The 12,874-nt window shown below is 36.8% G+C and overlaps 1 protein-coding gene across 4 annotated transcripts in view; it reads right to left on the bottom strand.

The window, feature by feature from the left end:
* The window catches only part of LOC115713985 (DNA topoisomerase 3-alpha), a 35,114-nt gene extending 22,854 nt beyond the window's left edge, over nt 1–12,260 (bottom strand). For 2 of the 4 annotated variants that reach the window (XR_009687398.1, XM_030642485.2), the window contains exons 1-10: nt 11,694–12,260; nt 11,398–11,470; nt 11,193–11,315; nt 10,966–11,087; nt 10,799–10,871; nt 10,592–10,708; nt 9,900–9,983; nt 8,921–9,100; nt 8,718–8,846; nt 6,298–6,372 (exon numbers count right to left, since the gene is read on the bottom strand). Coding sequence is in view for 3 of the 4 variants with exons in the window: in XM_030642485.2 (XP_030498345.2) it covers nt 6,298–6,372; nt 8,718–8,846; nt 8,921–9,100; nt 9,900–9,983; nt 10,592–10,708; nt 10,799–10,871; nt 10,966–11,087; nt 11,193–11,315; nt 11,398–11,470; nt 11,694–12,169 (1,452 nt within the window). In the remaining variant the exon portion in view is untranslated. The remainder of the gene's footprint in view (nt 1–6,297; nt 6,373–8,717; nt 8,847–8,920; nt 9,101–9,899; nt 9,984–10,591; nt 10,709–10,798; nt 10,872–10,965; nt 11,088–11,192; nt 11,316–11,397; nt 11,471–11,693) is intronic. The other 2 variants (XM_030642483.2, XM_030642484.2) reach the window with 2 other exon arrangements.
* Between the last annotated feature and the right edge of the window lie 614 nt (nt 12,261–12,874).

Here is a 12,874-nt window from a genome sequence, read left to right as displayed (position 1 = left end):
TTCCCAAAACCGAATTGTTGTGCCATTACCCACTATGAATTTTACCAACTCCAAAAATTCACCATAGAGATCTGAAATATCCTTCCAAGGACCTCTTGGAGATAATCTATGACCTGATTTAGTATCCCAACAATTTTCTGCTCTCCCATAACGGCTTTTGATCACTTTATGCCAAAGTGAGTTTGATTCTAATGGGTATCGCCAAAGCCATTTCATAAGTAACCCTTTATTTCTCATATCTAACCTTCCAATAGCAAGACCTCCCTCATGTTTAGGTCTACACACCTCCCAGGCCACCAAATGATCCCCACCCATAGAATCTCCTCCTTCCCACAGAAAATCTCTCATCATTTTTTCTAACAAGAGTAAAACTGCTTTTGGAGCTTTAAAGAGAGAGATAATAAATCGGAAGAGATGAAAGAACCGATTGCACCAAAGTCAGTCTACCACCCCTGGATAAAAAAGAGGATTTCCATCCATCAAACCTTTTAGCACATTTTTCCAAGACAGGTGCCCAAAACAACTTTTTCCTGGGCGAGCCGCCTAAAGGCATTCCAAGGTATGTCATAGGCCAATTCTCTACTTCACATCCAATCTAATTAGCACACAAGGCCACCACACTTTCGTTCATAGAGATACCCAGCACTTGACTTTTATTCATGTTTACTTTTAATCCTGAAATAGCACAAAATGCCTCAACAATTCTTACCAATACATGAAGTGAGGCCTCATCATCGGCAAAAAGAAGCGTGTCATCAGCAAATTGCAGATGACTAACTTGAATCTTATCCTTGCCCACTAAAAACCCCCGAGAAAATACTTGAATTCACAGCTTGGTCGATCATCCTTCCAAGTACATCTACCACTAACGTAAAAAGAAAAGGTGAGAGTGGGTCACCTTGTCTAAGGCCTCGAGATCCTTTGAAGTTTCTCCTTGTTCTTCCATTCACCAATAATGAGAATGATGTTGACGATATACATCCTCTAATCCATTTCCTCCAAGTTTCCCCAAACCCTTTCTTTGTCAAAACCAGATCTAAGAAATCCCATTCTACTCTGTCATAAGCTTTCTCGAAATCAATCTTGAATACCAACCCACTCTTACCGCGACATCGATAATCTTCCACTGCCTCATTAGCCACTAACACAGAATCTAGAATTTGCCGCCCTTCTACAAAAGCCGATTGTGTTACTGAAATCGTTTCCCCCAATAAACCTCGAAGTCTTGCAGATAGAACTTTAGTTATGATCTTGTATACACTTGTTGTAAGACTGATAGGCCTGAAATCTTTTACCAAACAACTATTAAGTTTTTTTGGTATGAGACAGATGAAAGTCTCATTGATGCTTCCCTCAATTCTGCCCTCTCTTTCAAAAGACTTCCAATAGCTCATTCTTCATGATTTCCCAATTTGATTGAAAAAAGGCCAAACTAAATCCATCCGGGCCAGGTGCTTTGTTACCTTCACAACTGAAAATGGCTTTCTTTTATTTCATCTTCTTCGAAGGGTCTTTCTAGATCTGTAGCTAATGATTCTGAGATTTGTTTCCATTCAATGCCTTCAACTCCCCATCCCGGTCTCCTCTCAGATGTATATAGTTTGGAGAAAAAATCAATTAATTCAGTTACTATTTCTTCCTCCTTGTCAAGTGTCGACCCATCCATTCTTTCAATTCTTGAGATAGTGTTCCTTGCCTTTCTTGCATTTAATAAATTATGGAACATTCTTGTGTTTGCATCCCCTTCTTTTGCCCATTTACATTTAGATTTCAGCCATAAACTCCTTTCTTCTTCAACTGTATATTGTTGCCACTCCCTTTTAAGATTTCTCCTCTCCTCTGCAAGAGATTGATTCCACAAGTTACTCCCCTCTATTTTATCCAGCTCCACTATTCTCCTTTCTAAAGCATTTATGGCCACCTTGTTGTTTCCATAAACGATTTGCTCCATTCCTTGATATTTTTTTTGCACTTTTTTCAGCTTGCACATAAATTTAGTTCCTGGCCAGCCATTTGCACTTGCATTTTTCCACCAACCTTCAAGGAGCTTAGAGAAAGGGTTGTGTTCCAGCCAAAGATTATCGAAACGAAACGGGCCAGACCCCCATTTAGGAGGATTTGAGTCAATAATAATTGGATTATGGTCTGAAACTAATCTCACCAACATTTCTTGTCGCACAAATGGAAACAATCCATTCCATTTGCAAGTATAAAGGAATCTATCCAACCTACTGCAAATGGGGGTAGCTCTAAAGTTAGACCACGTGAACCTCCCATTATTTAGATTAGGATCAATCAATCTCATTTCCCGAATCAACTCATCGAAAACCTTCATACTCTTAGTACATTAGTTGCTATTCAACTTCTCCCCCACTCTTCGCACCACATTGAAATCCCCCCCTCCCCCCCCCCCCCAAAACACCATGAATCTCCACAAATAGAATAAAGGCCAGCCAACTCATCCCAGAAATATGACCTTATTTATATGAACATGGTCCATATAATCCCGAAAACCACCATGGATCTAAACTCTCAGCTTGAATCAAGTTTGAAATAGAAAAATTACCAATCAATGAATCCAAAACCTTGATACTTCTTGTGTCCCATATTAGCAAAGTGCCTCCAGATCTTCCGATGGCAGGGTTTAAAATCCATGCCTTAAACCGTGACCTCCAAATACTGCCAATGAACCTTCTATCTACATCTTCCTTCTTCACCTCTTGTAGTATCACCAAATCCGGATTAGCCTTACATATTGTCGCTTTGATTGCCCTTCTCTTCTCCTTGTCCCCACTACCTCTTATATTCCATGAGAGGATCTTCATTAAACTTTCTTGACCAACCCTGACTTTTTGGAACTTCGATCATAATTTACATTGAAAGTCAAATTATTCAATTCTCTACTTTTCTTTCTCGTTGACTTCCTTTCTCCTTTAATCAAGCTATTGTCATCATTATGTTGCAGGATCTCCATTCCCATCTCCGCCATGGATTGAACAATGTTAGACCACGAATGATCCTCATGATAGTTTTGTCCTGTGTTCTGTCCTTCCTCATGTGACTCAATAACTGACTGCATTTCATGTTCATTCTGTTTCCACAGTTCTTTGATGTCACCAATAATATCTTCTTGCTCTTCACTATTCTCGGTCTCAGAATCTGCTCCTTCCCCCTCCGAACATTCACTATCTGAGCTTAGCCCCAACATTTCATCTTCAATTGAATCTATATCAACCTCCTCCCCCTCAAAGTAGAATTCTTCTACTATTGACGCCCCTAATTCACTTCTGTTATGTCCCAATGATTTTCTTTTTCTAATATAGACTTTTCCAAACTATTGAAACCCCTTTTCTTCTTCTTGTTCTTCCTCTGCTGTTTTCTTCAAAATTGAAGACCTCACTGTTTTTTTTTTCGCTTCAAAATCTGCCCAGAAACTTATTATTGCAGCTCTAAAATGAGCTCGAGACTTTGGTGTAATTGATTTTAGTCTCCCTTCAAAAAAATCCTTGATAATCTGTTCTGGGTTTTTCTTTACACAAATGGCCCTCTTATCTTTTCCTTTTCTAACCCACGAATCCAATCTCTAAATTGTGGGATTAAAAGAGGTTTTTATCTCAGGCCTATTTCCAAACCTTTTATGGGCCAAAAAAATACTAAATGGCCCATTATGATGATAAATCAATGGCCTCCTCTCCCTATTATCCCCAGCCAAGGCCATGTTAGAGTGAAAGATAATTTTATCATCCAACCCCTTTCGGCCCAAATTAATTCTAGGGCCCACCACAGATAAATTACTGACCTGGCCCATTTTATTAAAAATATCTTTTTCATGTCTGCAACATATACTTTAAATTGATACAAGTAATAGGCATTAAAGAGAACCTCACACGTGGCCCTTCTAGGTCCCTCATCAGTCTTCTAAAGACGGTATGGATCGTTGTCATTCCCCTGGATTCCTGCGATTTCTTTTTGGAAATCCCAATCGCCTCCACAGCATTAATCCTCGCATGAAAATCATTATCGATAACCCCAAAATCATCTCTGACCGTTAAGTTCTTCCCTGACTGAGCACCATTCACCATAGCCACGGGAGCTACTGAACTCCCCGACTCCGACTCCGTTGTATCCTCTGAAAAAATCGTTCATCTTCTCTGTTAATTTCATCCTCATTCGTGAACCAGCTTTCAACCTCGTGGTGAACAGCAAGCTCGACTCCATCATGATTCTCAACGCTGACAGCCACCCTCACTGTTTCATCTTCGTCCCTACCATCTCTGACCTTCTCGACTACCACCGCACCTTTTACTCCATTTTTTCCTTCTACGGCAGCCTCTATACCTTCCCCAAACACCTTGTTGTGATCAAAGTCTTGATACCAACAAGTACCAAAATATCCATGAAACCTATAACTTAAATCATTAAGCTTGAACAGTTTCAATTCAACCTTCCCACCGTCATGTTCCAAGACCAAAGATTCTGGTACGAAACCAAAATCATCACCCCTCAACTGGAGCCTCATATGCGATAGCAAGCTAGCTTCTGCTGTCTCTTTGTCCACGTCCAATAGCCCGCCACAACAGTCACCAATTTTTCTGAAAATCTTCATATGCCAAAGATTCAGAGGCAAACCTTGTACTCCAATCCAAGAGTCCCTGCACTCTACTTTAATGTTTTCCTTTTGTGACTCCCAACTCCATGGAGAAAATGACACTACAGTTTGTGCCCCTGGAACACTCACTTTTTGAATCTTGATTAATTCCTCTCTATCCATCTCGTCCCTACACCAGACGATGCATCTGTCATCAAATAATTGGCTGACCACCAGTTTTCTCCCTAACTCCCTAGAGAGGTTATAGAATATGACACTCCAAGATACATGACTATTGTCACGGGTAAGGATAGTGGCCAGCTCCCAATTTCTGATTTGCGCCCTCGACCTCATATACTCATACAGCTTTGGTTGGTGGAATCTCTTCTCTGGATAAAAAATTTTTGGTTTAAAACTAGGATTGATGGCTGGGTATAAGTCCATCCACTCAATATCACCTTTTCTTCGGCCAAACTTTTTAGCAGTAACAAGCTTTTTTGCAGCAACACTCTCCACCTGAATATTCTGATTGGTCATTTGTTTCCGAGGCTCCTTCACTACATTTGCCCACGATCGCTGGTTCAACAATCGTCCATTACTTGTCTCTGCTGTCTGCTGAACTCTCTTCTCGTTAACAATTGCTTGTTCTCTCTTCATAGTGTTGTTGAGACACCTTAAAAATTCAGACCACCCGTTTGCCTTCTCTTCTTCTGGTATGATGACTGTTTTCATCATGTTGTTCTTAAGCACTGAAATTTTCAAAAAGCTTCCTTTTATATTCGAGTAGTACTCCACAAGATAGCAGCTAGAACTATTCCGAAACGATCTTTTGAAACTGACTCTTCGCTTTTCCTCTTTCTGCTGAACCTCCTTCACGGTCTCAATGATCCAATCCACAGCATCAATCGTTACAGCAACTTCATACCCAAAATGTCTAGTCCTTTCACAAATGCGTACAGAGCCTCCATCACAATTCAAAGTCACCATGAACACCTTGTGTTTAGTATGGAAACTCCAATATTTTCGGAGTTTCGGATTATAAGTCGAAGCAGTACTATTTTTCCAGTCAAAACCAGTGGGGTAGTGACCTTTTTTCTTCCCAAAACCAGTGGGGTTTTGGTGCTTTCCATGGCCAGAAGGGCCATGGAACCCCCTCGTGTGCATGGCACAGTTCTCAATCAGAGGAGAGAGAAGGAATAAAATATAACTATTACAAAATTAAAAAAAAAAAATATATTAAAAAAGAATAATTACTAGATAATGGATCTTCTAAATGTGCATGGAACAATCCAGATAGGAAAGACTTTTTTCCAGCCCTATTTTTTGGGTGGCGTGTGCAGTGAAGTAAAATAGATAAGAGATCTACAGATCATTAATCTCAAAACAGCAAGTTTATTAAAAATTATGGACCAAATGTACTAAGAGACCCTTTGGTATGAGAAGTTCAGAAAAAAATCTGATCAATGAGAAAGCTAAAAATATGTAATGATTGTCCAACAAGCAGTAAAAACTGTATTTGGATGTATAAGAAAATCTTATAGAAGCATGGTCAATTGATTATAAACCACCAACCAGTCTCATACATAGCAGATGTAGGATCCTAACAGATTCACTTTCCACTAGGTCCAATTTATATATATACATATACTTTTTATTAAAAAAAAAAAAAACACTCACACACGCAGCAAAAACCAAGATCGTTAGCAAACCTGTTGTCCCAAAACATAACTTGGTATCAGTGAACCTCCCCAAGATTCAAAGCAATATACATCCAAGTAGTTTTTCTGTAACAAAAGAAAGGTATCAGTTTTGGTGAAAGAACAATTGTCTATTAGGTTTCTGGATAGAGCATGTATTTGTAGGGCCAAACTCCAATATAAATATTGAAGTGAGATATATGGATAAGAATAACACCAAAATGTACTAGATGTTAGATAAATCTAGGCAGTCGTATGTATTGCCTACCATATAATTCTGCATAAAAAGATGAAACAATGGTACTGTGCAAAATATTCATGAATGAAACATAAAATACACACATATAATGTCAAATACTGACCTCTAATGAAAAATTAGATTTTTAGATAAACTAAGAACACATTGGTATAGATAATAACCTCGTAAGAGTAATGTTACATTAGCAACCATATTGGAGCCCAACTTTTAAAGATGAACAGAACATTGGTTGTCAATAGGGATGGAAGTGGGACGGAGATTGGCGGGGGAAACACCTCCCCCATCCTCATCTCCCAGTTATGTCCTCCATCCCCATCCTCTGGTTCCCTAGTCTAACCCATTCATGTTAAAATATATACATCTATATGTAAAATTCTCATATGGAGGCATTGGAAAGTCCCCAATATTGAGTTCTTTTAAAATCACATGAGAGTCTGCCACATCGTTAAGTGAGTTTGTGAAATAAGGTTGTGCATCACACAAGATTACTTATAATTTGTAATTTAATTAAATTAAATCAGAAAAAGCTTGAAAGAGTACTGCCACATCGTTTGAAAGAGATGGTACCATTCAAGGAAGCATTAACGAGACATTCATTTGTCTAATTCCAAAAAAGCTTAACAGTTGTAGAGTTAAAGACTAATTATGGGAGCTTGCTTTAGTATGTGTAGTTCTTCAAGCAGGTGGTTCAATCAAGAGTAGTGAAGCAAAGTTAAGCTTCAGCACTACTTCTAGCTACCACCAATTGCTTCTTACTTCGCCAAGTAACCAAATTTCCAAAAACAAACGAACAATACCTTGAAGTAGACCTTCAATCATAATAAACATCAACAAACACTTCAATACTATAATTTCGGCCATTAAGTTTGAAACTTGTTATTTGGAAAGGCAGAGAATTATTTTCGGTGGTGGTTGTGATTACAGGACGGGAGTAATTGTGGATGTGATCGATTCCACATATGGATATGATGTCTCTAATCAAAAAAAAAAAACAAATAGATCTATCTCGCTCATTCCCGAAGAATTCGATTTTTCTCAACTAAACAGATTGTGTTTTCTAGCTCTGATACCATAAGCACAATTAATTTAGGAGAGAAATCTCACATTCCAACCTAAATTTAATGTATAGATTAAATTAGGGGGTATATATAAAATTACAATGACTGAATGTAAAAACAAACTAACTAATACCCTAATAATGGGAATCAACTAAATAGAGTCTAAACCAACCTATGACTCAGTCTTATAACTTATCAGAAATACTTTATTTCTCAACTCTAGCTTGCCTATTCCCAAGCCCCCTTCAAATCTAGGTTTGCAAACCTCATCCAATGCCACCAAATGATCAAACCCTGAAAGATCCCCTCCTTCCCGAAGAAAATCGCACATCAAGTTCTCTATTAAATTTAGGACTTTAGAGGCTCTAAAGAGTGACAGTTAGTACACTGATAAAGAAGACAGCATTAATTGAATAAGTTTCAACCTTCCTCCTTTAGAAAGAAAAGAGCACTTCCATCCTTCTAAACATTTTGCATATTTGGTTGTAATTGGTTCCCAGACCAAATAACTAATTCAAAAGAAGAGGAAAAAAACTGCACGTAGAAAGGAAAGTTTTGGTTAATTTTAAATTATAATTTTTTTATATAAAAAATATACATTTAATATATTAAGCTTTAAAAATATATATTTTTACTACGTATTAGTTTTTTAGAGTAATAGTTTCGTTTACTTAGAAATATTATCATTATATTTATAATTTTTAAAATTTATATAAATAGGTGCGAATTGAATTCGATCAGTTAATTTTGCATATGAATCAACATCCAATCCACGCAAGTGCAAATTTTAGATTTTTCAATCCAATCCGTACAAGTGCAGACATCCACACTTTGCGAATTTTATTGGATCAAATATTTTATGAACACCCCCAAATTATGGTGGTCACGGTCAATAGTATCTCAGATATTTAAATTACATCAGCCCGTAAATCATGAAAAACCAATTCAAATTGTGATGATTAAGGTTTACCAAAACTTCATTAAAGATGTACAAGACTTAAAAGAGGTAATGTTAATAATGATTATTATTATTCATCAACCCATAAATAAAAATGAGGCAAATTTTCTCCAAAAGGCAAAATAGAACTGCAAGCAGCAGAAAAAAGAAAACTCACTGCTAGTATGACCCTCCCTGATGCAGAGAACAATTCTCCAGCGATATCAATGTCAACAGTAGTTTCAGCCCCTACAGCTGGCTGTGAGACACATGCCAGGAAATGGCGAACAACTAGTTCGTACAACCTCTGAAAAATATTAACTTATCAGGGAAAATATACTAATGTTTTGCTTGGAATATATTATATAAATGGTGTCTTACAAGGTGATCTTGACTCCATGATCGTTCTCCAGCAGAGAACTTTGTTGGATGGATTGGTGGATGAGCCTTGTCATCATGTCCACCATTACTAGGGTTTCTCCAAATTCCAGCACCAGGGTCTAATAATCTTTGTGCATATGATCCCCAAACAGGATGCCCTTGTTGTTCTTCTACTATAGCCTATTAAGAGCTCGATACGTTAGTAGGTTTACTTATGAAGATGATAATGCAAAAGGATAACCAAACATAATATCCAATCAAAGCTGGCCATTATCATCTGGAAAGTGTAAAGTTAATGTAGTTCAACATAACCTCCAAACATTTTAACATTGGACAAAAGAAAAAGAAAATCAACAAAATCAAAAATACTACTGAAAAATTAAACAAGTTAAAAGAACATAAATACGCTATTAGTGTCCTACAAATTTAGAAGTCACATATAGGGATCAGAACTTAAAATTCAAATATTTTAGCAAATCAATTGTGGAGGTTAGGAAAATACAAGAGTATAACTTGGATACTCTTTCAACCAGTACATTTACATGTGAGGATGTTCATTATTAAGATTTTGCTACAGCACCTAGAAGATCAATATCGATAGCTAAAATTTCTTCCATCAATACAAGATCAAAATGTAGAAGGTTAAGCAATATATCCTAAGACAAGAAGCTTAAGCAATCTCAAATATTTTCATACATCCATTTTTGTGCTAACGTCAACGTAGCTAAAAACCCAAATTTTGAAATATATTCAAATGTATTTACTGCCATTCAATTTTATTTGATCACTCTTTCATATGAAATTTCAATTTTAATTTGTTTCCTCATCTCTAGGTTTACTTTCTTTTAACTTCTCCCATGCATCATATAATATTACTAATGTTTTATTCTTGCTAATGTCAAATCAATTTTCAATTATCAATGCAGGTAACTTCAACAACCAAAATTTTACTTCTTTTAAGTTGTAAACAGTTACCTACATGCAAATTAGTCCTCTGAGAAAAAGAATCAGTCTCTGTGCGAGGATAACTAATAAAACCTGCTTGGTAAAGATCTTCTGCCACCTACAAAAAAAATGGTGAGCCCAAGCTACAAAGGTCATGAAAATATCCAACCAGTTAACCTTTGTCAGCTACAGCATACAGAAAAAGAAGAGAAAAAAGAGGGACTTTCCAAAAAAAAAAAAAGAAAGAAAGATAACAAAAACAAAATAAGAGGGAAAATGTTCTTTACATCTAAAGTGATCCAAAAGAAGGACAAGATACATCTGAGGTCCTTCACCCACAGATGGCACAACTATAACCCAAAATATTCAACTTATTGTTCTTGTAATACCCATGAATACAATTTCCCTATGTTAACTTTCTAATCTGAAATTCTATAGTACCCAGGATTACAATTTCCCTGTGTTAATTCTAGTTTATACAGAATTTCAGATTAACCATCCTAATAAATAGAGTTCCTTTTCAAATTAATGAAAATGAGATGTCTTAGCTTGCATACTGAAAAATCTGAAACGTGCAATTCATTGCATCAAGTCTGGTCACCTCCAAGAGATAAAAAAGATAACATTATCTACCGATTCACATAAACTGCTAGATTTCTTCTTCAATAGGTAATGACATTATCAATTAAAACAAAGATGAGAAAATGTGAGATGTGAAATGCTCACCTTCATGGTATGTTCAGAACTCATGCGAAAGTATCGTGAAGCACGCTTTTCAAGCTCAATAGTGTTCAAAGGATGTGGAGGATACTTAAGCTTCTCCTGCTTTCTAACGTTTGTGACCTACAGTGAACCAACAACCAAAAGGGGGAGGGGAATCTGTTTAAATAGATACCTCAAAGACCTCGATATGCAAATCTCAATTTCACTTACAGTTGCAGTCGGCTCCTGGACACACATCTCATAAATTACCACAGTACAAGTGTAATCAAACAAATGACCACGCCTGCGTGTTTAAAAGTGTATTTAGTCCTGTAAAAATAATGACGAGTAAAACTCAGAAAGAATGAAAATTCTGCATAGATGTTTGGATGGCTTACATCCAATTGAAAGTTGAAATGCCTTCATCAGATTTGTGTGAACAGTTGATGACCCAGAATTCTTCTGGCTCATGTGATTGTACTTCCCAATACCGTTCAACGACGAATCCAAGTGTAGGAAACTGTATAGAGAAAAAGGAGTAAAAATTGAAAATGCAAAGCAACTAATAATCCAAAATTGAAATCAGCTATGTCATTGGTATTTCAAGTTAGCATGAAGTACATACCTGACAAGGACCATAACTTAGAACAAGGTTTCTCTCATCATTACCAGCATCAATAACAAATGCATCTCTCAACAACATAGTCTGAAACCTCGTAAAAGAAGCCCCAATACGAAGATCTATTTCCTGCAATCGAAAACAAATGTCAGCAACTACAAAGATGAATGTGAGTCGAAATGTATTTGGCTTGGTGAGGAAAGCTACTGACTTGCCGAGCATCCACTGCGTCTGCAAAAAATTTATTAGGCGGAACAAGATTCTGAGCAGCCTCGTGAATGTCTCTGTGATTTCATCAAAACCAAACAACTAATAATCAATAAAAATACGGGTTTATTGCAGAGAAAAAGTAGAAAATATTATTAAACAATACAAAAGACATTAGAGCCTGTTCAGAGAAATGGGGATTACTATAAACAGAAGGGGAAAAAAAACAAAGCATGAATACAAATTCATCAGTATAAAAAAAATAACCAAGTAGTAATAAAAAGAAGAAGAAGATATAACCTATCAATCAATGCAGAGAAATGGGCTCTCCTAACAGTAAGATGAGGATTAACAGCGGTGCAAACTTGAACGACTTCGAAAGCGATATTCTCTCCTTCACGGTCGCAATCAAGCCAGAGGACGAGCCATTGGCACCTCCGGGCTTCCTCCTCGAGCGTCTTCTTGATATCGAGTTTGTCACTGGGAACAAATTTGCGTACAGGAGCCTGGAAAAGTTGGGCGGGATCGCAGGAATGCCATTTTCGAAAGCGGTCTTCGAATTCGAGCTCCATAAGGTGGCCGGTGACAGAGGTGACGAGCATATTTGTGGATTGGCCATTGATGGTGTAAGGGAACTCGAATATCCTATTGTATCGAGAACGGCCGTCCCTCACTCGAAGCCCTTGGTTCCCAGACAGAATGGTCGCTACCGACTTCGCAACGGATGGCTTTTCGGCCACGTTGAGAACTCTGATGCTGCTACGCCCGCCGGACATGGCGGATTTTTGGGGTTACAGACACCGGGCAGGACTGTGTTAAGTGACAATGCCTGATGAGTTTCCCGCCTGATGATGCTTGGGCTATTTACACATATATGCTAACATAAAATATTTTCTAATTAAGATTTTGGCTAATTATAATTTTGGCAATGAATTTTGACATGTACAAAATCATGTCTTTTAAACTTTTAAGGTCGTTAAAAATGTCCTATAAACTATTGAGATTGTTGGAATTAAGAATTTTTGTCTAATTTCATTCAATTTTACTATTTCAATGATTATTTATGCACTAAATCATGCTCTCCAGACTTTGATATCTACTAAATTATGTCCCTCGAACTTTCACATGTACTAAATCATGCTTCCTGAATTTTCATCCATGTTAAACTTTTTTATTAAAATTGGACAAAATTTATCAAATCCAACAATCTCAATATTTTAGAGATATTTTTAACAACCTTAAAAGTTCAAGGAGCATGATTTGTTATATGTCAAAATTTATGGGACAAAAATTCTAGTTAGCCTAAGATTTTTAGCCCCCACACTTTTTCATGTATTAAATTATGACTGATTTTTTAAAAGTTTAAGGGTCATTATTTGTTATATATTAAAATTGGTGTAATAATAATTTGGTAAACATTTGTGGAATATGATTTAGTACATAAATAATTATTAAATTAGTAAATTTAAATAAAATTATAT

The sequence above is a fragment of the Cannabis sativa genome, chromosome 4, assembly GCF_029168945.1.
Source record: "Cannabis sativa cultivar Pink pepper isolate KNU-18-1 chromosome 4, ASM2916894v1, whole genome shotgun sequence".
Classification (NCBI taxonomy): Eukaryota; Viridiplantae; Streptophyta; class Magnoliopsida; order Rosales; family Cannabaceae; genus Cannabis; species Cannabis sativa.
This window is presented reverse-complemented; position numbering and strand designations above follow the sequence as displayed.